We start from the raw sequence: 23,746 nt of genomic DNA, 5'->3' as shown, positions 1-23,746 counted from the left end.
ATGAACAACTAAACATGTCCCCAAGCTCAGGGTAGCTCGTTGACCTCTGCCACGTTGGGACAAGTACAAAAGTGAAACTGATTTTATTTTGAAATATGTTATATAATTATTTGAGAGACAGTGACGGCACGACTGGTGTTCCCGGTCGTGGGTGGGGAGCCCAGTGCAGGCCCGCGCAGCCCATGTCCCAGGTGGTGGCCAGGTTTCCAGGCCGCTGTTTTGGAAAAGCAAGGGAGCTAGCACTTGTACCCTGGACATTTTTTTGCAAAATTTATTTTGTGGCTTCCAAAGAAATCTATATAATGAGCTTCTTTAACAGTAGTCTGTTTATTAGGAAAGAAGTTGGGTGTGGGTTTTTTCTTCCATTGTGCCTTCAAAGAACTCTGGGCCAGCACAGGTAGCCCCTAGGTGTAAGCCAAGGGCTGTCTTAGCCAGAGGCCGAGCACCCCATGCAGCTTCTTCCCTTGCAACCGTCTTCTGGATGTTTACTTTCCCTAGTGGAAGGGGGAATGAAAGGAACTGATGTTTTCAGAGGGACGCCTGGGCAGCTCGGGGGGTTGGGCTCAGCGTGGAGCTGGGAGCCAGGCTGAGTGTGGAGGCGGCTGTGTGTGTGTGGGTGGGGGTGGTGGTGAGGGGAGTCCTTACAGACCAGAGCACTGTAACTCGTCCTGCCGTGACCTGGGGCTTAGACCGACAGCACGGTCGGTGCATTTGAAGCCCTGTCTCCAGTTACCTCGCCCCGAACCCAGCTCCCTCCAGAGCTGCTGGGTCCCGGCTTCCAAGCTTCAGGCCTTTGCCCATTTGTGACTTTACAACGACAGACCTCCCATCTGCGTGGGTTCTCCTGTACCCCGGGGCAATGCAAGCCCTTCTAGCTGGTGTGGACACCCCAGGAGGTGCGGCCCAGAGACCCATTTCCTGGCTTCAGCCGTCGCTAAAGCAGCAGCCTCATCACCTCCTGGGTCAGGGAGCAGGCATGCGGTTCCCCCGATGGCCCCAGATGTCAGTGGCCTGTCCCGCACGGGTGAGGGGCGAGGACACGCTGGCAGGATGACAGCAAATCACAGGATGGCCGTGTGACCGGCAATCTGCCATTTTTAAAATATAACATTTATTGCTTAGGTGGTTTGATACAGAACAGCTTTTCTTCTCATTCTGAATTTGGAAGTACTATACAACTGAATACAAAGAGGAACAAAAAGTACCAAAACCAAACTTGTGATTCTGTTCCTGTGGCATAAACCGGTTTTGTACATAACACGGAGCAGCAGTTAAGTTCCCTTTAGAAAAATATGAATTCTACACATTTATTATTGTTTCCTGTTTAATGCATGGGCTGAAATCACTGGGATCAACTTCCTTCTTGAAGAAAGAGAGGACAGAGACAGAGAGGGTTGGAAGGGATGGTGCATCTTTCTGAAACCGGCACCCGACTGTCGCATAGCTTCCCCCCTGGGGCTGTATGGGAAACAGCCCTAGGTTTTATATTCTGTTTTCACAGCCGGGAGTTTCATGTAGTGATTGAATCTCAGCATTGTGTCCATAAATCAAAGAGAAAAACAAGAGAAAAACTTGCACCTCAAAAAACTTTTCAGAAGATCCATATATATATATGGATATATATATATATATATATATATACTATTTTTTTTTTGTAAAAGCCCTGAGAGAAGGAGAAAGAGAATCAAACAAATTGTATAGAAACAAATTAACTGGACATGCAAACTAAACTATGATTCACCCAGAGTTTAAACAAATCACAAATTTCACAGTTTAATATTGGGGGAGGGGAGAGCAGAACAAACAAATAATACACTTCTCAATCTCACTAATAAAATGTGGCAAGACCTTATCGACTACGAGGGTACAGATGGAGGCTAAATAAAGCTTTAAATCAATAGTGATTATTGCGAGCTGTGGCCCCCGGCTGCGTGGCCGGGCCCGTTCCTGCTACATCTCACCGCAGCGTAGCGCTCAGTCATGGCTTCCCTCCACAGAGTCGCGAGTTTTAGTGTGGAGAGTTGCAGAGAGAAACAAAACATGAGATACCCCAAATAGTGACAACAACAGTAACAATAACAATGGTCATTAAAAAAAAAAAAAAAAAAAATGAAGGGATGCGTGAACCGGCATTTGAACTACGCAAACCACACTGGGTGTGAAGGGATAACGGGAGATCCTTGGTTCTGATTTGTCGCCCTCTAGAGTCAGTCACACCTCGGGTTCAGGCATCCCCAGTACAGTTACAAATCATAGATACCTCGACCTTTTTCCTTTCACATGCAAAGAGATCACAAGTAATTACCCAAGAGAAAAACATCTTCCTTTGAAGTCTGGGCAGTTGGGATTTTGGCCCCGAGAAATGGAGGAGTTGGGAAGGAAGCGGGGGAGAAAAGGGTGTGTGTGTGTGTCTGCATTGGTGAGTGGAAGTGGAGGGGGAAGACTCCTCAGGGGCCAGAAGGGGCTGGGGTGCGGGGGGGGGGGGGGAGTGGCCAGGGGAGGGCGAGTGGGTCGGGCGCCCTAGAGGTCTTGGCGGAGGGGCAGGACGCTGAACACAAGGTCAGCTACAGTAGGGAAACGTCTCTCATCACTGCTGGCGGCTACAGTGAGGGAATTCTATGGCCCGCATGGGATGCTCGTGGAAAAAAAAAAAAAAAAATCCTGCCTTTTTGCACCCAGGGGTTCGGGCTATTTCAGAAACACCAGAAACAGCATGTTTCGCTTCAAGCACCAACCCCACGTCACAGGAAGATAAATACAAATCTATTTCTCATCTTCCAATCTCGCACGTGCAGTTTTATTACCAGTAGTAGTAGAAGTACTTCCTCGCTTTGCAAACTACAGTAGCACAGGCGGGTAAGGCTTCGGCCCGGTTTGGCAGGGAGACCGGGGAGGGATGGGTCTCCTTGCTACCTAGCTTCCTCGGAAGCCCTGGGCACATGCCCCCTCGCTCTCCCCTCTCTGAGCTGCTCTCCGGCCGGCCCGTGCGGGAGGACCCCTCCCGGCCCCCGCTGGATTCTGCAGTCATGGAAGAAAGGCTTGTCTAAGTACAGTAGAAGAGCTACCACCCAGGGGGTGGGGGGCCAAGGAAAGCTGCGGGCAGATGCCCACACAGGGACCCAGGGGCAGCCCAGGTCTCCCCGGACAAATATTGCCCATTTGTTTCTGCTGACTGCAGAGACCAGCAAACTGATGAAATAATAATAATAATAATAATAATATTAATAATACATATACCAAACATGGGGGAAATCAGATACAGGACATCTGTGCACGTTCTCCATAGGTTAAAGTTGCCAGCGTAACTCTCCTCTGGAAGTTAAGAACGGAGGTCTTGAAACTTGAACAGTAATACCATGTCAACGCTGAAAACACGTACAAGGTTGAAGCTAGAATCTTCCCCGGTTTTGGCTGGCGCCCAACTGGAAACCTTCATCAACCACATCCCGCCATATGGAGGCCCAAATTACAGCTCCACCATGTAGCAAACAGAATGAGAAAAAGGTCTATTTGAGAAAAAAAAAACATCTTATCCACATATCCTCTGGCAATTTACATGAAATTCACATCATCTTCTTCCAGTTATTGGTTATGGGTATCCAAGGACAAATTTTTTTTCTTCTGTTTCCAGCTCACAGAACGTACGTTACTATCACAGATTTGCAAGAACAAGCTCACACACACCAATACAGAAGGTAACGTTAATGCTTAAATGAAAAGGTCCTCTCCAAAAAATTCATTAAAATATATGCTTTGTTTGTTTCAAAAAGTCATTTTGGGGAAACACACGCCCAGGCTGACACTGAAGGACTGGTGAGTACTTAAGGCACCGGAAGTGTGCGTGCGGAGTCTCTTGCACGGAGATGTAAGGCTATGGCACCGGGCAAGACGGCCCGCTCCTGCTCGTGTCTCTCTCTCTCTCTCACTCCCCGACAGCTGAAGGGCACTGAGGAAACCTCATGAAATATAGATTCAGGACACTTTGCTCTGCTGGCTTTCGTCTGTGTGCTGGTGGGGGGACATGATGGACTGTCATTCTATCCCCAGGAGTGGCGAGGCACTGTCCGTGGCCAGGATGGGGTGGGTGGGCCCCTTGCCTTGTAGCTCTGGCAGGGCCTCCACGAGGGCCGCCGGGGTCTCTGGGTCAGGGTCACCCAGAGACGCTTGCCCCTTGGGGCTGCCCCCTGGAGCGGCCTTGGGAGCACTCCTGCCAGCTTCAGCCTGGCTGGCACCCGCCGTCCGACCTGCTGCCCGCTCCTCCCTGCGGCTGGGATCCTTGGTGGCATTGGCCAGGCTCTCCTTTCGGCTCCGGGTGACAGCCACGTGGTTGCTGGCCGGTGGACCCGAGTCAGCCTCGTTTTCTGAGACGGGGTTGTTGCCGCTGTGGGTGGACTCACTCTCACTGTCCTCCTCACCCCGCTCCTCCTTGTCGCTGTCCTTCCCGTGCTGCTTGGCGTGCCTGGCTTTCTGGTGGACCCGCTGATGGCGAACCAGGCTATGCTTCAGGGTGAAGGTTCGCTCACAGGTCTGACACTTGTATGGCCTTTCTCCTGGAGTGGTGGGAGAAAGAAGTGGACGTGTCTGTTAACAGTAAGGCCAGCAGAATCCAGCTCTCTGTCCTACATGAGAGCAGCAGCCATGTAAGCAGGCACGGGAGCAGCGGGCAGCAGGAGCCATGACCACCCCTCACCCCCCCCGACTCAGGGGAAACCATTCTCTTTGTCTGAACTGGAAAATAAGGAAGCAGAAATGCAAGGGGCCACCCTCAGCTTCTCTCTCCCTTCAACCTCTCCCACTAGGTTTTTGGTTTTTTTGTTTTTTTGTTTTTTTTTAAGATTTTATTTATTTGACAGAAAGAAACACAGCAAGAGAGGAAATACAAGCAGGGAAAGTAAGAGAGGGAGAAGCAGGCTTCCCACTGAGCAGGGAGCCTGATGCTGGGCTCCATCCCAGGACCCTGGGATCATGACCTGAGACAAAGGCAGATGCTTAACAACTGAGCGACCCAGGCGCTCCATCTGACTAGGTCATTAACACACTGATGCAGGAACCAAGGTCCCCAGGAGGAAGCCTCATGGACACCCAGACTGGCCTGAAAAGAACCTCAGGGGAGGACAGCAGTGGGGTCCCTCTTGCAGGGAGAGGGCACCACTTCTGTGGCTTGCACATGACAGCGGCACCTCCCCAGTCAAAGACACCAGATACTCTGTGTTCTGATCTGGAGCAGCTGGGGCTTTCCCTCTTGCTCACAAATACTGCACTGAGAGCAGCTGAGAGCACCACCTGCCAGGGGCCCAAGAATATCTCTCTGCTAGGAGCCAAGCACGGAGCCCTCCAAATCCTCCCCGCGGCGGCCGGAGCAGCGAGCCGGAAGAATGTGCGCACCAGCACCGTGACTGCCTGGGGAGGGGCAGGAGGAAAGCCCAGACCTCGATGCAGGCCCTAGGGGCTTCTTTTTGGAGGCGGCGGGTGGGATAGGTTTAAATCTTTTGGTTTTGTTAGTAATATCCAGGTCTTGTCCTTTCTACCAAAAAAATGGCCCCGCCTCAGGGTTTGTAGACGGAGAGCTCCAGAAGGGGCGAGGAGACGCGTGGAACACGGCCGCCCTGACACACCCGTGTAGCTCCAGTTCAGTGACGTCAGACCAGCCGCTGCACAGCCGGGCAAGGCAAAGGCCCTCGCTGTGCGCATGTGCAGCCAACTTCCCACCTGACGGCTGAGAACCAAGCCGGGAGCCTCCCACACAGCACCGCTGAGCACCCGTCCCTACTGCCGGCTCCCCAGGCCACACCCCCGGTCCTTCCCGGGCGCAGCACGGGCCCCAAACGCCCAGCGCTCACGTTCTTCTAGATGCTTCTATGGGACAGGGCAACCCTCATCCCCGGTCTAGAGCTAGGAAGATGGAGGCTTGGAGGACTGACCAAAATGCTCTCAAAACGAGCACTGCTGAGGGGCCGCCCTGCCGCGACCCTGCAGGGCGCCAGTGTATTCCGACTGGAAGAGAACCCCCGCCAAATTCCGAGTTCACGTGGCTTCACCGGCCCGCGCGCACGCCGCGGCCAGGCCTCAGCCTCGCTGCTTCGGGGGAGGCGGAGCCTGCAGGCCGAGCCCCCACCAGCGAAGCGCCCCTGACCCCGGCCCCGCGCCCTCACCTGTGTGGGACCTCATGTGCCGCGTCAGGTCCTGCAGGGACCAGAACCTCTTGTTGCACACGCTGCACACCTTCTTCCTCTTGTCGGCCTTGCTGGCCGCGCTTCTCGGGGAGTCGGTCTTTGGCTTCTTGTCGTCGTCACTCTTCTCTGAGGACTTCTTCTCGGCCACGCTCTCCCCGTCCGAGGTGCCCTCCGCCTCCTCGCCCTGCCTGTCCCCCGAGGCTTCCGATGACGACGAGGCCACCCCCTCCGCCGGGGGTTCCTCTGAGGGGTGGGCGGGCTTCTCCTCCGGCTCTGGCGCGGGGGCGGCGGCCGGGCCGGGCTGCGGGTCCTCGGCGGCCCCCGCTCCGCTGGCGCCCGGGCCATCCTCCCGGGGCTCCTCGCGGCCGTGCGCCTTCCTGTGGCGGCTCAGGGTCCCCTGGAACTTGAAGCTCTTGCCGCAGACGTCGCAGGCGTGCTTCTGGTCCTGCTGGGCGGGGCCCCCGCTGCCCGCGGCGCCCGCGTCGCCCTCAGCCAGCTTGAAGCCCATCAGCCGGCTGGCGAGGTTGAGGTCCAGACTCTTATTGCTCACGGTGTCTTCCTCCGGGCCGTCCGCGTCCTCGTCCCTCTCCTCCACACCGTGCTTGTCCTCGTGCTCCTGGCTCTCGCCGGCCTCCTGCTCGTCCCCCGCCCCGGGCAGTGCGGCCGGGCCCTGCGGCACCTCCTCTGCGGGGAACTCCTCCTGGACCTGGTCGGGCGCAGGGGCTCCCTCGGCCGCAGGGGCTCCCTCGGCCGCAGGCTGCTCTTTCTCGCGGGAGGTGAGGTCCAGCACTTCACCGCCCGCCGCTGGTGTCTCTGCGTCCGACTGGCTATCTGCGGGAGCGAGCACAGGGGCACAGGCTGAGGCCGACGCCACCCAATACGCCCTTCCAAGAGCCCCATCGGGACTCTCAGCTGGACCCGGCCCCCAAGCCTGTATGCCAACCCCAGCAAGGATGCCTCTTCCCCCCAATCTTTGTTCCCACTCACATCCCTGGAAGGTCGTGGTGAGCTTGGGTTTCATTTACAAAATGCAAAAGGACCCTCCACATACACACGTGTTGGGGTCGAGAGACCAGCTGTTCTCAGAGCTGCCCCCCCCATTCCCCCGCTCCCGGTAGCGGTGCCCAGAGCCCTCCACTGCCACACAGGGATGCTCAGGCCCCCAGGAAGGTGTGAGCGACTCAGGGCAGCACAGACAGAAGGACCTGCGAGAGAGGAGAGCTGGTGCATTCAAGAGGCTCGCAGCACTAGGGAGATTGAGGAAGCGGAGCTGTCAAAGTTATTTTTCCAGTGCAGAGAGATCATACAAACATGCAACATACATAGGCCCACTCCCGGAACACAGTACCTGATGAGTGTCTCACAGAGTCTGGCCCAAAGCACGGATTCTGGGCAATGGTACAGGCGCTCTTGCCTGCCGGCTAATTCCCAGAGTTCCAAGGCATAAAATTAGGAGCTGCGTGCACACCTGTGGGCCTCCCTCACTCTCGTGAGGACCCCACGCAGAGAGGGGAAACCTCTCCTAGCTCTTCATCTGCTCCTACCTGCCCACCCTCCACAGCAAAATGAAATGCGGAAAGTCTGCCACTTTTTAATGACCTTAAGGAATGGCACTGTGGCAGCACCAATGATGCAGAACGGACAACAGAATTTATCAGAAGCCCCGTCTTCTCTTCACTCAGGTTGAATGAGGTCTTAACAGCTTCTTCATTACATGCTAAGGCCCTGAAGCTGTCTGCTGAGAACTACTATTTAATTATCGAGCCAATGGCCAACTTACTACTGCAGGGATCAGAAACTCTTCCCATAATCGGGCTGGCAAAACCCATGGTTTCGTGGCACTTAGGTCGGATGTACCTCCCTCCTTGTGCGGATCTCTGATTACAGTGCCCGAGCCAGCAGATCCGGGCACCTAAGCGGCCCCTCATGTATGTAATCAGACATGTCACCATGGCCGCCTGTGCCCATCAGTCTGAGTCACCTGATCGATTCTTTGCCATCAAGGTGGTCCTGCGATGGGGGTGAAGGAGCCGGCCCTCCCGTGGCCATGGCCATACTTGTCTGGCGCTTTTGGCTTATCCACAACCACCTACACTTCCATGTGTCAATAAATGATTTTTATAAATTATCCAAAAAGTTTAAAGAAGACTCCTGAGATATACACACCAACGTCTACGCCTTACTCTACAAAAAAACTATACATTCATTTTCTTGAATCATCCCAATAGGGAGCATCTACTAAATGAATTTTGGCATAAAGTCTATTTAAAAAAAAAAAGGATAGAATGCTCAGTTTCTTAAGAGAAAAATCTTAATCTCTGATTACTTCCTGTTTGTCCCAGTATATTCTAGACTATTTCATTTTTTTTCACCAAAGAACATGGGTTTTCAAGTTCACCATAGCAAAACATATTTAAGACATTGTAAAAAAAATCGTGATGAATCCTGAAACTAAACCCAAGTAAATACGCTAATATCAGATTGTTCTCACATTTGAGCCCCTCCTTAGCGTGGATAATGGAGAGCTCACCCTAAATCCAGTAAAAGGCCAGCTCACTTCCTCCGGTGAACAAAAGAGGGCTTGGCTGTGCTCCACCAAACCTCCACTAGGGGGAGACTTTTAACAGGGCAGCCCGCACTCTTGAGGTTCTAGCAACTCCAACTGATTTTTATTAAGGGACTCTTGGCAACCGTAGACTTAGCCTCTTCTCCTTTCATGAATATCCAGCTTCTAACGCCAGGTCCTATTTCGATCCCACCTTCTTCAACCGCCTACACCTTCAAATGCAGGTAGCACAACAGATGGCTTTTCTGAGCAGCGCCACCTATCTTAACTGGTAATCTCTCTGTCCCTAGCCATCCCCTCATTCGTGATGCTACACCTAAGAAAAACTGTGTGAGGAGGCAGGAATCCTGCGTGCACCAGTAGGTAATAAACCCACCACTTGTCCTACAGGGAGAGTGGAGACTCTCAGGTCAGCTTAACAAAGAACTACCTGTTGCTTCCTAGCAGTTCCATGTTCCTCAGCTGATGTGACCAACTATCAATCTAAACACCAATCGGCCTGGCCCGGGGGCATAGCTGTTGAGGAAGCTACTATCTGTGTTTGGCCTCCCCAGAAGCATTTCCTGTGCGCCTGGGCACGGGGGCTCCTGGCTGGTAAGGCCAGCCACCCTTAAGGAGCAATATAAAAACGTCCACGTTTCCGCTGACTTAGAAAGTCAAGCGCAGGCGCCCACAGATATGAAGGCTCTCGCAGGCATCACCTGAAGAACCACAAGGACCCCCAAAGACAAAGTGGGCCAGGGAACCTCTCTGCCCACGAGAAAGTGAACAGAGAGCTTTAGTTCAAGGACCAATGTGCCCCTTTAAGCCCGAGCTGCCTCTTCATAGCACTGCTGGCATTCCTCGGGGTGGAATCCAGGGTATATTTTCTTTAAAGAACTTACACGATTAAAAAAGTCAGACTTACACTATAAAACATGTCTAGGGACTTAAAGCTAGGCATATAAACCTAAAATACACCCCTCAAGAACTTCCTTGGTCATTACCTGCCCTTTTTTTTTTTTTTTTTTAATGGTCCTCCTCTAAAGCCTCACTTTTAACTTCATGGGAGGGAGCCCTGAAAGCGAGCTTCACCCCACACCCCTGCCATGCTCACTTGGGTGTGCAACTCTCCTTGAAATCACTGAACCCCACCTCCCTGACCTCTTTGTCCCCCGCTTTCTTACTATGTATGGATTATGACCACAATGAAACCAAACATTTATTTTCTCTTCGCTGGTTTCACATTACAGCTTTCAGTGAATTTTCTTTTTCCAGAGGCTTTGTCCCTTAAAGAAACCCTATATAACGTCCAGGACCAGGCAGAGGTGGGGCTCTCATGGGGTTTGGCAAAACAGAACTTATGTAACTGCAAATTTAAAAAACAAATACACCCACAATGTAAAATTTGGTGAACTGAAGCTAAGATGTATGTCCTGATTAGCTTTTTCTGTCTGCAGGCTCCCACAGCTGCCCGCACCCCCAGATGTCGGCAGGAGGCCTGGTTCTGGGCTCTTCCACAGGCTCAAGAAGCGGAAGGCAAAACGTGCATTCATCACTTGGTACTTACTTGCCGGCCACCCTGGGAAACTAAGGGTGCCCCTTGCCCTCAGTTATCCACTGTTTTCCCTCTTTTGGGACCACTATGGGTAAAATCACATAGCTGCTTCTTAAACCAGGCTTCGAGAAAGTGTTTGGAGCTACCAGGTGACAACAGCAGCCAGCTGTTAAACATTAAGAGCGATCATCTGCAGCAAATTCGAGTTCCGCCAGGATCGCTGTGGGTTTCCTGGGGATGGAACAGCTGATCTCTGGCTCACGGGGCTCCAAGGTTCCGTAGCTTTCTTTACCCAAAGATGCCGGCCAATTATGTAGAAATGGAAGCTGGGGGGAGGAAGTGGCAAACTGGCTCACATTTTTACACCCTTAGAGGGTTTGATCCTAACCAAAGGGCCTGGCAGTTCAGGGACTGCCTTGTTTCACAAGGGCTGGGGGCAAGGCATGGGGGAAAAGGAGAGGGTCTGGAATCAATTGCTCTTCCTGGAAATGCTACCCATTCAGATGTGCCCTTCTTCCCCTGGAACTCAGATAAGGACAAGGGGGCTGGGGAGAAAGGAGGGGGCCCCCAGACAACACAGCTCCCCACCCCCACCCGCATCTGAGGGAGAGAAGCAGGATACAATTATACCCCTGGACACAAGCCTCTGGGGAGACCCCCTCTGGCTTCGAGAAATGGGGAAATGTCAAGCTTTCGAGATCTGCAGAACTGAATCCATAGCTGTAACTAACCCACAGCCAGCTAACTAGTCATGTAAACAGGGAACCCACAGCAGCTGATTTTCTGATCTGTTTGTGGGGGTGGGAGACACAGAACCCTAGCACTTGGAGATGCTGGAATGTACTGAATAGAGGACAGGAGTGAATACAGAAGCTGTAAGGAAAAAAAAAAGGTGCCGGGAGACGCATTGAGCAGTCGTTAATTGCTCTGTAGGGGCTGGAGGAAGGAAGCACATATCAGCACACGAGAATAATACCCGGATTCAGGTCAAGCAGAGATGTGATTACAGAAAGGACATGCAGAGTGCTTTTTCAAACAAGACAAAGTTTTTTACTGGGAGGAGAGTTACTGAAGAGAAAAACACCCCCTCCCCACACGCCCCTCCCCTGCGGAGGGCTGGCATCACTACTTCCTGGAACACCCTGACAGCAGCAGGAGCCCGTCCCCCACTCTGTAGGATGCGGCAGAGGCTGGGCTTTGAGGAAACAACACCCAAAGCCAGTAGGGTTTCATATCCTTTTTAAATTTGATCCTACCGAGAGCTAGAGCTGCACCCCCAAGCTGAGCTCCCACCTCCGGAGGGGCCCCACGGCAGGAACAGGGGGGTCTGCTGGGAGGGCCACAGATCTTCCCTAGCCGCTCAGGAAAGCGATCTGGGGCATGTCGATGGATGTCTCCCAGGCCCCCGCCTACTGCCTGCTCCCAGTCCTCAGCGGAGCCCGCCGCTGGGGATGGCCTGCCGAGTCCTACAGAGAAATGGGAAAGGCAGCCCCCCATGCTTGCACGGCTGGGGCTCGCTACCACGCTGCCAGAGCTCTGGGAGCTGCCCTCTTCTGTCCCTCTCCTCTCCGTCACCCGGAAGCACTACCTGTGCTATCATGGGGTCCAACATCACTCTCTTTTGATTGGGGGATAAGCCCGTTTCTTCTCAGGGAACAGTTGGTAACTCCGTGTTTGCGCAACTGGTGGCGTTCACAGTTAGATTTGGTAGAAAAGAAGGCATCGCATTTTTGACAAGGGAAGGGTTTCTGACCTGAAGCAGGAAAAAAAATATATATTTATCTGGCTTTCTACTGCAACGAAAAAGGAAAGTCGCTTTCCATTCATTCTCCTGGGATAACTGGCATTTGTTCCCCATCCCCATTCCACCCCTTCCTTTCAACACACACACACACACACACACACACACACACACACACACACACTCTAAAAAAAAAAACCACTGGTAATAGCAACAGCTCAAGTGGTATCTTCTCTTATCTTGAATGAAGTGGAATGAAGGTTTTGTCTTCAAAATGCTAAACATTAACAATGAAACCAAGACGTTTAAAACAACAGTATTACCATTAAAAATCTTAGTAACAATAACAAACAAAAGAGAGAGAGGAAAGGGATTTGAGAGAACAGCAAGGAAATACCTCTGATCTGTCACAAAGAGAAGCCACCTCTCGGTAATTTCTGGCATGGCAAGGACATCTGACGCTGGGAAATTCAACTGGTATCTGGAAGCCCGGGATGTCCCTGGGAGCCATTCCCCTCTCCCTGGCCCAGGCGGATGTGGCCTGCCTGCAGTGGCCCCAAAGCAGGGAAACGTGCTTTCCCGTCTGACTTGCTGACACAGTCCTACGGGGACCTCTGCCCCAGCTCACTGCAGTCCCAGCGGATACGATGGAGGAGGCCTGCTCCTTCCATTAAAAGTTCCTTGTGACCCACACAGGACCGAGTCTGTGTTAGGAGATGAGCTTCGGGCCACGCACCTGCCTGCAGAGACGCGGCTGAGCAGGGCCTAGGCTGAGCCCTACCCCACCATGGGGCAACTCCTGAGAGAGGAGTTCTCTGCTCTGCCCTGCCTGTCTTAACCTTTCATTTTGATTCCTTTTGTACTGTACAGACAATACGTCAAAACACAGACCCGGCTCCTCTGTAGCTGGTCCTGTGTTTGTGTGGCTGGAGGTGCAGGGAAAGCCGGGGCGAGGAGGGAAGGAGGAGGTGAGGGGCTGGTGGGGGCCAAGGGAAGGGATCGGGTGAGTCAAAGTTCTGGAGAGAGAAGGTGGCAGTAAATCATTCACCCTATCACTGGATTCTTCTACTTCCCCCAAGTGCTAAGGTCCCAGTTTCTGCTCTTACAGGGAACAGGTTTTGTGTACTAACAAACACAGCGACCGAGCTGCAGCCCGGCCCGCGAGCCCTGTAACCTTGAGATGGCCACACGCAAACACACATGTCATGACCTGGCACCAAAGTCAACCAGCACAACCCCCTGGGAACACCAATCACAGAGGCCCTTCAGCTTCCCGGGGACGACCCACGGGTGCCACATCTCGTGCAGGTGAGCAGCCCGGCACTCACCATGAGCCGACTGCCTGGGCCAGGAGTGAGGCCTTATCAGCACAAGGGGGAGGAGGAAAGAAGCACTGTGCACCACACAACTCCAGGGGGCGCCATTCGCATGGAGCACGCTGGTGTGCAGCCCAGCACCGCTGGCATCACTGGCCCGCGGAGTTCCAGCATCAGGAGCCATCAAAGAGGGGGGCCATAGGGCCATCCCTTCCCTCCCGAGCGACAAGACCCTTTCGGGTGAGGCTTTGAAATCACCAGTGGAACCTTTTACAAACACAGATGCCTGGAACCAGCAAAGCCATGGAAGGAGACACCCAGAAGCCTGGCACTTGTACTCTGAAGGACTCCACAGGGGACCTACAGGAGCAAGTGGAGAACCCACTGACTGCTTTCAAGATGCCCTCCATGAAGCTCAGGGAGTGTTTTCTGCTAAGTCTTACAAATGACATTTGGGAAGGGAAAAAAAAAAAAAAAAGTCACACTTTTGGATGAAGACTTGTTGTGTTTTGGGTTGTTGTTTTTTTTTTTTTAGTGTACACTTCAAATTATTCTTGCTTTTCACTAAAAATTAAACATAACCTTTCATAATTACTTGGTCTTTATTTTAAGTATGAAAAAATAACACTTTATCATCCAAGATCCAGTACCATAGCTTCTGAGCCAGGCCAGACTGAGAGGGAGGCCCAGCTGGAGTGAGACCAGTCAGAAGCCGGGCTGCCGAGGAACTGGAGGATTCTTGATTTTAAGTAAAACCACTGGTTCCGTGCTCCTTGCCACTGCATGGTGCACTCTGTGATTTTACAGCGGGGTTCGGACGGCCTGGCTCACGCCCCGTGATGAAGATTCAGATTCCTGTGCTAAATTCAGATCACGACCCAATGACGTCAGAAAAGTTCTCAAAGTGACAACTAACAGGAACCCCTTAGAGATCCTCTCTCACCGCAAAAGCCTGACACTTACGCACTCATTCACTCACTCGTTTCTTTGCACTGACATATGACTGACATACAAGTCTCCCATTTTAAAGAGCAGTGTGCTCTCTGGAGTGCGGGCACAGAGAAAACACGAGCCCTTCCAGTGTTTTTTAATGAGACAGGTTTCCCCAAAACGTGGGGACTGGTAATCTACATGGAAAGTATCACACACAATTCATTTATTTGGGTGACTGCCACAGGTCATGCTCTGGCAAGGGTTTATTTCTAAATGTACCCATGGCCACAAGGAGTGTTCTTTTGCACCTACGGCTGCCCCTCCACCTCCAACAGGAGCCATGAAAACCATCAGCTGGACAGTTTCCCTTCCAGAGAGCAGGCAGGAGAAGAGAGGAAACCCTGTACTACGTGATACTGTCTGGCAGGCACTGGGGCCACCAGGAGCAGAAGAACAAACAGTGAGAGTAAGCGTGACATTCGGCTTCCCACCCATAGACATCTTTTCGTGGCCTTCCACCCTTGCGGGGATGGCTTCTCGCTTGCTGGCTGGGCAAAGATTGCCAAGGCCGTCCCTCTAGAAAGTTGGAAGTAGCCAAATAGCACTGGTATCCAGAACATTTTCCACACGGAGGTCTGCACACTTGGACGCCGGCTGACTGTGTGCCACGGGGTGGGGGGCAGGACGGGTGCAGAGGACCGCAGGCTAGCAGAGAAGAGCCACTAAAACCAAGCGGGAGAATCCCAAGATGTCAGAGCTGGGGGCAGGAGAGGTGGGAGGCTCAGTCATCCCAGGGTCCAGAGCCCTTCACTTTAGGAGAAAAGGGAGTAGAGAAGGAGGAAGGTGAGGAGAAACGGAAATGGGTTGACTGCATTTTCTGTACTCTCTGGGCCTGGGGCCTAAATGAGGGGGGGAAAGGGAGGGACAGTGGACTGTCCTCTCCCCAAGGGCAACCCTGTTCAGGCAGAGGAGCCAAGGAACCAGGAACCGACCTTGCTCACTAGGACACAGGCCAGGAGGAGAGCTCAATGAGGGAGCTCAGCCATGCAGAGAGAGCTCACCACGGGCGATGAAACAGGATGGCAGATGCCAGCTTCCTCCCGAGACATGATCCCGAGAACCTGAGCCATGGGCCCCTGGGCCACAGCAACCCCACTGGTCTCCCCAGAGCTGCCTGTCTAGGAGACAACAGATGGATGTTACGATCCTTCTGTGCATCCGCTATGAGGTCAGGAGGAAGCGGACTCTTGAGACACAGACGCAGTTTGCCTAACAGTGATCTAAACCCAGACACTGCTAGAAGCTTCGGGCTGGAACACAGCTAGACTTTAGCACGATCCCCACCCCCTGCCAAAAAAAAAAAAAAGAAAAGAAAAAGAAAGAGAAAAAGAAGGCCTTTTTCCTGTAAAACGCTTTTTGTTTACAGGGCCGTTTCAGAAGCTTGTTTAACTCCCAGGCGCGTAACACATGGGCCTCCGGGCTTATTCCAAGGTTTCTGGAAGGAACGCGTCCCAGCCAGCCACGGAACCAAGCACAACTAGGGGATTCTTCAACAGCAGAGCCTCTACCAGTCTGTGGGAAGCGTGGGTGGGTCAGATGGTTTCCCAGGCTGCGTCCAGCCGTGACACTCGAGGATGGAAATGTTCTAACACAGCACCAGGCATGGCCAAGTGCTCTGTAAGATTATTTAATGGAGGTGATGCCGAGGCTGTCCCTGGAAGCCAAAGCAGGAGGACAGCAAAGGCAGTTCACGAAGCCCAGGGGGCACCAGCTGAGACAGCATCTATGCGTGTGGCTAGTACCATCCTGAGGCCACCATCAGGGCTGACTGCTAGGATTTGTATCCGTGTTCATCTCCTCTCCAGCCCCCGCCAGCCTTCTGCACTGGACCGTGTCAGGACAGGTCGTGAGAGGAGACACACGCCCTCTGCACCTGCTAGCAGAAAAGCAGCAGCCACACACCCCGACCGTGGGGCAGCTGCAGGGAACGTGACCCTGGCTTTGAACTCAGGCTCAACCAACTCGTGACCCAGCATAGGACTACACGCTGTTACTCAGTGTCACTCAGCCTTCATCTCTTTGCTTCAAGACATGGACAACATCGCCCTCATGGGACAGTCAGGAAGACTAGCTCTGGAAGGTCTCTCTACCAACCCTGAGTGCTCCCCTCAAGTCAAAGCCAGAAACCCGCAGCAGGAGGACATGGGAATGAGAACAGGTTGGACAGGAGGTCACGGATCGGCCTGTCACCAAAGGCCCAGGAATTGCTTAGGAATAAGTGGCAGAACGCGTTGACATTTACGCCCACCCCAACCTACTCCATCTTCAACAAACCTCCCTCGTTCCTTGCCCACTTTCAGAAGCTATGAGACTTTAAATGCATTCAAAAGCCAGGTGACTAAAATGACTGCATTCACAAGTGGGAACTTCCAGCAGACACATGCAAGACGTGGACACAACTCTGGGAAGGAAATGCCAGGTGCTCCGGTCCTCCTAGGGATACTGGTGGTTTGCTGGGAGGACAAAGTCCAGGAGTAGACGGCCTCACCCACGGACAACATGCACACTTTCTGCTAAGCACAGGACTCCCAGCTGCGGGGAGGGCGTGCAGAGGGTTGGGCATGGCAAGAGCCAAATGCCCCGTCAGACTGAGCCATCTGCTTTCTGAAAAGTGGTAACACGATTACTCACTTCTCCAAAGGCTCTATAGGTGACAAACAAGGCCCCCCCCAGAAAGGGTAGCAAGAGCCTGGTGTGGGGCACTGCCTATTGACCACGCATTTTCTTTTCTGAACCGCTTCCTTCGGGGAACTGTGACTTGACTTTGTCAGGTTTACAGGGTTTCAAATGAAAAGGACAGTCTAAAAATGCAGCATGCACTTCCCAAATCTAGAAATTCCGTTCAGGAGTGGAATCTTTTGTGGACAGGCACTTCTGGCTTGCTGCCACCAGAGTCCTGGATTCGAGGTCCCACCAGACCAGAGAGACCCCCGCCCCCACTTGCTCTCCCCTCCCCGTTTCTCAGGGACTGCTCGGCGACCTCCCTCCGTCATTAGTAGAAATAGCCTGCTATGGGCTTCTTGTAAGCTTCTGAGATGATCACCCCCGCTTCTGAATGAAGCCTTTGCACTTGGGGACTGAGCGTGGCTCACACCTCATTCCCAGTATCTGCCTTGTAACCCTTGTAACTGTCTAGGTCCGCCTTGTAACTGACTATGGTTGCCAGATTTAGCAACTAAAAACACTCCAGTCTCAATTTCAGATAAATGACAATTCAGTATTTAGTCTATCCCCAGTACTGCACGGAAAAATACCTACCCTAAAAATTATTTGCTTTTTATCTGAAATTTAAAGTTAACTGGCATCCAGTATTTTATCTGGCAAACCTGTATCATACGATTCTCTCTTGGGTTTCAGGTCCTACATATTAGTATTCACGTGGTAATCTCCAAAAGACTAAGGACCTCACCCAATTTACCTTCAGTTCAAGGATATAAACCCTGTATAAATATTCAGTAAATCAGAATTAAGAGGAGAGTATATGGTCATGTGACTATTCCAAGTATCCGGAATAGTACATTTTACATTTTAAGTATTACTTAAAATGTATCCTCTTCAAGCTCTCTTAAAAAATCAACATATAGAAACTAACACAAAAAATACTTCCGGCAATCCTCTTACAATTTACGTCTGAACATTGGCTGTTTCTCTAAGAACAGCTGATGATTTTAGTATAAATAAAATTAAAAAAAATTCTATCACTCCTTGTCACCGATCTTCCCCATAACTGGGAAGGCAGGATTGCCTCAGTGAAATGAAAGAGAACAGTGAAATCTACAGTATTCCCTTTAAGAATATACGGAGCCAAACGAACTTCATGGAACGTTCAGTGCTCAAAGCTGCTCTGCAGAACTGGGTAGGCAGTTTTTGCCACCAAAGCAGCGAGGCCACCGTGGCTCATCCCTTAACACCAACTTCTACTTCTCCCTCACTGGCTCCTGTGGGTCACTGGGTAATCTTGCTACACCCCGCTTTAAGGGAAGAGGCAGGTGAACGTCAGTGATCCAATGGACTCAGGACCATTTTCATCCCCAAACACCGATGTGCAATGCTTGCCTTCACCAGCAGCCCTTCGGGAGCTGAGACAGTGGGGACAGGTGATTCTGGTGACAAGGGCACAAAGGGAAGAACTTTCAGCACCACCAGGCAAGCCCCCGGCTCCCGAGACTGAGGGAGAAGCTAGAAATGGGGTTGTGGGGAAAGGGTCCCACGCTTCCAAGCCTGCCCCCCTCCCCATGTCCCCCTCTCCCTGGCCAGCCAGGCCACAGCCTCCCCTCCGGGCAGTAGTGCTCCTGGCCTGGCGGGCCCTCTTACCAGTGTGCGTGAGCATGTGCCTCTGGAGGGAGCTGGCCCAGGGGAAGACCCGGGGGCAGTGGGGACAGTTGATCTTCTGCAGGCAGTTGGCGTAGGAGTTCCGCTTGGCCCTCAGCAGCTTGTCTTCGGGAGGGCTGCCCTGCTCCTCGTCACTGGGCCCGTGGGGGTCCGCGGAGGCTCCAGCCACTTCATCCTGAGCATCGTCCTCTGCGGTCTGTAGGAACGGACTGAACTTGTTGGTGTCCGTCGTGGCCAGCATCTTCTCAATGCTGGCAAATTCCCCGCTGGAGTCCAGGTCCACCCCGCCGCTGCTGGAGCGGGGCCGGCTCCTCATGCCCTTTTTCCGACCCCTCTTCTTGGACAAGCCCACTGGCCCCTGCTCGGTGGGTGAGGCCGCCTCCGGGCTGTTGGCAGGAGGGGATGGGTCGCTGGATTCTTTTGGGCTGGTGGTGTTGGCGGGGGCAGCAGCGGCTCTGGGGACAGTGCTCCCCAAGCCGTCTGGGGCTGTGCTGTTACTGCCCGTGCTCGTGGGCCCCAGGTCGGCCACCTTCGCTTTCAGCAAGGTGGGGGCTGAGGACACCGATGAGATGATCTGGGCGATAGAGGCCAGCGGGGGCAGCTCTTCTGTCACGGGGGGCTTTGGCAAGAGCAGTGGGGGCTTGGGGCGCAGCGGCCGCAGCAGTGCGGGGCTGCTGATGAGCGTGGAACTGCCCAAAATGGGGGGGCTGTTGACCAGAGCGGAGGAGTAGATGGGGACAGCAAGCTGAACTGAGCCCTGCAAGGGCTGAGCATGGGCTTCCAGAATGCTGGCTGCAGAGGCCCCGGGCTTTTCCAGGATCCCGCTGGGCCCCAAGGTCACTGGCAGGGTAGGGCACGGCGGAGGACAGGGAGTGGGCTGCTCGCAGTTCCCTGGGTCCTGCTCTGGCTTCTTGGCTTCCCCGGGAGCGGTGGCATCCTTGTCTCCTTTCCTGAAGTTCTTGGGGATGGACAGGTCGATGGGCTCCAGGGAGCAGTCATAGGGCGCCGAGGAGGAGGGGCTCAGGAAGCCAGCGACGTTCTCCTGCTTCACCTGGACCAAGGCCAGGCCCTTCTGGGAAAAGTCCAGGGGCTCGTTGAAGTCCACCGGGAAGTTGCCAGCGGGCTCCAGCTTGACGGAGACGTGGGGTGGCAGCGGCTGCGGCGCCCCGTGAAGAAAGCCGTTCTGCGGCTCCAGGAAGGCAGACAGGGGCTTACGGTCGCTGAAGGTCCCGCCACCGTCCTCCATCCTCCCCGCAGCCTCGGCGGCCGCGTCGGCATGGCTCAGGCCGTCGGCCGCCAGGACATAGCTCTCGATGTCGTGCTCAGGCACGTGCAGGTGCTGCTTGAGGATGTGGTGGACGCAGTTGCGCTTGGCCGAGAAGGCAGCGCTGCACTCCTTGCACTCGAAGGGCTTGCGGCCCTTGGGGCAGCCGCCCAGGCCGCGGCCGCAGTGCGTGCGCATGTGGATGCGCAGAGCGCGGTAGTGCTTCAGGTCCTCGCCGCACAGCCGGCACACCGTGTCCGGGGCGCAGAAGGCGTCCACCATCTCCGCGGCGCTGCTGGTCACGTACTCGATGTTCTTCTCGATGTCCTTGCGCGTGGCCTTGAGGTGCTTCTTGCGCAGGTGCCGCTCGCAGTTGGCCTTGACGGTGAAGGGGTAGTGGCAGATCTTGCAGATGTAGGGCCGCTCGCCGCTGTGCGTGCGCAGGTGGCGGATGAGCGCGGCCTTGTCGGCGGCGATGTAGTCGCAGATGTTGCACTGGTACGGCGAGATGCCCAGGTGGGAGCGCACGTGCGCGCGTAGCACCCCGGAGAAGGCGAACACCTGGTTGCAGAAGCGGCAGGGGTAGAGCACCTTGCGCATGGCTGGCGTCTTCTTGCCACCAGGCCCCGTCATGATGGCCTTGAGGTCCCCCTCCGTTATCTCCTGCTTGATCTTGGCCTCCATGCTCAGAGGCAGCAGGGCCTCGATGATGCTGTCTTGTTCCAGCTGCGTCTTCATCTCGGCCTGGCCCGGCAGGTCCACCCGTGGCTGCTGCAGGAAGAGCTGCGTGGTGGTGTCTGGCTGGGCTCCCGCCTGGGACGGCAGCAGGTGGGCACTGGAAGCTGCCTCCATGGGGCTTTTGAGGAGCTTCAGGGGTGGCGGGGGGAGGCTGGGGCTGATGCAGCCGGGGGAGGCCTGCTGGGCATTGAGGAGAGGCGGGGGCGTGGAAGTGGCCACCACCGTCCGCGGGGTGACCAGGGGCTTTGGCTTCAGAGGGGGCATGTGTTTGAAGATGGCCTGCAGAGGGGCAGCGGGGGCCTTGGACAGAGGCGGAAGACTGATCTGTGGGGGAGCGGAGGCTGCCATCTTCAGAATCTGCTGGATGTCCGCCAGCTCGATGGCGGACTCGCCAGAGATGGGCTTGACCACGATGCTGCTGTCAGGCTGGATGATGAAGCCCTTCTGGAAGGGCTGCAGGGACAGGTGCTTCATGTTCTCCTTGGTAGCCGGGAGGACCGTGAGAGAGCCACCCAGGGAAGCAGCTTCAAAAGGGGACAGACTCAGCATGCTGGTGCAGCCAGGGTCCTGAGGTAGCTGACATCTGAGTGTCTGGAGCTGTATTGCTTGGTTGTCATCTGGCAAGGGCTCCTCGGTGGGGGCAGGCCTGATGTCTTTGGTGTGCTGCAGGCCCAGGAAGGCCAGGAAGACCTTCTGGTCCGGGGCGTCACCGGCCAGGGTCCTGGCCTGCAGCCTTTCCCGTCCCTGGTCCGCGGAGACGTGGGTCTGCCTGTGCAGGGCGAGGGAGGAGCGCATGGGGAACGCCTTGTCACAGGTCTCGCAGATGAAACGGTGCTGCTCGCTGATGCACCTTCGTAGGTTTGTCTCACACCAGGCCTGCGTGGAAGCCAGGTCGGCAACAGCAAGGGAATAAAGAGGATTTAAACGTAATCACCACCCTGAGATGCAGGAGGTATCTGTTGAATAAGCTGCCCCAGGCCCCAGCCCTGGCCTCCTCCTGCTTGCTAATGCCTGCTCCCGACTGAATCAGGAACACCCCCAAAGCACCTGAAGCCTCATTTCGCTTCATGAATGACATCAGTCTCTAGGGTATCTCAGGGAAGCAATGAAATATGGTTAAGTAGTAACATCACAAAGATGGGATTAACCCTCTTCTTAAAAACCGATGGGCTGGGGACTTCCTACCACCAGCGGAGAACTGGCGGAGAAAGGGCATTGAGGGGGGCGGGGGAGGGGGTGTGTGTGAGGCAGCGCCACCTGGGGGAGAGTTATGGGAGTGCATACATGTGGGTATGTGCATCTACGTGTACACACGGAATAATTCACTGAACTTGAGGCTTCCGTGCCTCGAGAGTTGCCCTGTTGATATCCTCTACCTCAATTATTTTAAGAAGTTTCAAAGTAGTTTCAGCAGTGTTTTATAGGCAGAGAACAAGTATGGTTCAGGTTACTAATGATCAAAAACATTTTTCATTGAAACTACAACACTAGAAATACCTGTAATATGGGTATTAAATATTAAAAATAATACAAATTCAATTCAGATAGGGCTGGGGTAGGGGTGGTGAGCAATTTGCAACTTTAAATCCAAATGCCCCAGGAATGGGCAAAAAGCACAGGTGATCTAGACATACAAATTAATAAGAAATTCAATGCAAAATAGAAGCCCACCTATCCCTCTCAGCTCAATGACCCACCCACTGAAGACTGAAAGGATCAAGCTGAATTTCAAGAAAAAGGTTGTGATAAAAAAAGAAAAAGAGACAAAACCCAACTGACAACGTTTTAAGGAAGGAAAGCGTCAGGGTGCCAGGGCGAGGGGTGGGGGGGAGGTTGGGGGGGCGGGGGGTGGCTAGTCCAACGACACGCCCATGGAGGTGGCTGCTGGGTCCACAGGCAGAGCAAAATACCTGAGAAATTCGAGGAAACTTCCGACAGGAGAAGTCAGTGAATCCTAAGTCATGGAAGCCAGCAGGAATGGAAGGGTTGTTCTGAATGAAAGGCCTTCCCATCGCGTCCCTGGGAAGCTGTTTGTGGACAAGTGCGTTGTGGCGCAGCAATCCTCGGTGTGTTCGAAAGGTAACGCAGCAAATGTCACATCTGGCAGAAAAGAGGGACAGGATATGAGGGAGCAGCCAAGTCCGAGTCTCCACTTGCCCAGTAGTGTATTATGGTATTTTTTTGTTGCTTCATTTCAACAGAAGTAAAAATAATACGACGTCAAGGAGCTACTCTGTTCGTGGTTAGGACCAAGAAAACTCTTCCTCTAAAAAAAATGGTATTTTACCAATTTCTGCAGACAAAGTGATCATTTGAAAGGCTTTGCTCCTTCCCACGACTCAATGGATTCTAATTATCATAAATGTTTAAAAGTCAAATAGCATACATTTGCATAGAATCAAGAACACCCCCGTCTCTGACGAGGATGAATGATCAGGATGAAATGATAATCAAATTTTCCGAGTGAATTCATAGCATGCGACAGTGACTACGTATTCAATTCTGATATTATTACCAACATTATCTGAAAGACAATCGTGGCTCCTAGATTAGGAGCCAGGCATCCTGCAGGGGCACAGAGCACGCCCCTGGTACGCGGGTGGGTATCCTGACTTTCATTGTATCAATGGTAACACCGAGGTTCTTAACCTTACACAACGTGGCTGAGGTCATACGGCCAAGTATGGAGCAAAGATAAAATATGAACCTCGTTTGTCCTCCCGCCCACACCTGTTATGATACTGTCGCCCTTTCCTTGAAAGACTCCCATGGATGCAGTCCATCTAAAGGTCAGTACCCTCCACTTCAGAGATAACCTATACCTTAAGTGTCCTGGGCCACACAGATGTGAAACAAACATATTTTATTATTATTGTTTACTTTTATTTTTTTAGAGGGGAAGGGGGGACGGAGAGAGACAGAGACAGAGGGAAGTGGGGGGGGGCAGAGAAAGAGGAAAAAGAGAAAATCTTTTTTTTTTTTTTAAGATTGTATTTATTTATTTGACAGAGAGAGATACCACAAGCAGGCAGAGGCAGGCAGAGAGAGAGGAGGAAGCAGGCTCCCCGCTGAGCAGAGAGCCTGAT

At 53.3% G+C, this 23,746-nt stretch overlaps 1 protein-coding gene across 7 annotated transcripts in view; it reads right to left on the bottom strand.

The window, feature by feature from the left end:
• Window positions 1-2,466: 2,466 nt before the first annotated feature.
• RREB1 (ras responsive element binding protein 1) overlaps window positions 2,467-23,746 on the bottom strand; it is a 126,980-nt gene continuing 105,700 nt past the window's right edge. For 5 of the 7 annotated variants that reach the window (XM_032861515.1, XM_032861517.1, XM_032861514.1 and 2 more), the window contains 5 exons: window positions 22,571-22,760; window positions 18,641-21,536; window positions 11,865-12,029; window positions 6,153-7,004; window positions 2,467-4,550 (listed from right to left, as the gene is read on the bottom strand). In XM_032861515.1, coding sequence (XP_032717406.1) covers window positions 4,033-4,550; window positions 6,153-7,004; window positions 11,865-12,029; window positions 18,641-21,536; window positions 22,571-22,760 — 4,621 coding nt within the window. In that variant the 3' untranslated portion in view covers window positions 2,467-4,032. The remainder of the gene's footprint in view (window positions 4,551-6,152; window positions 7,005-11,864; window positions 12,030-18,640; window positions 21,537-22,570; window positions 22,761-23,746) is intronic. The other 2 variants (XM_032861518.1, XM_032861520.1) reach the window with 2 other exon arrangements.

The sequence above is a fragment of the Lontra canadensis genome, unplaced genomic scaffold (assembly GCF_010015895.1).
Source record: "Lontra canadensis isolate GAN:19392208 unplaced genomic scaffold, GSC_riverotter_1.0 scaffold21, whole genome shotgun sequence".
Taxonomy (NCBI): domain Eukaryota; kingdom Metazoa; phylum Chordata; class Mammalia; order Carnivora; family Mustelidae; genus Lontra; species Lontra canadensis.
Note: the sequence above shows the minus strand (reverse complement) of the source record. Positions and strands in the feature narration are given on the sequence as shown.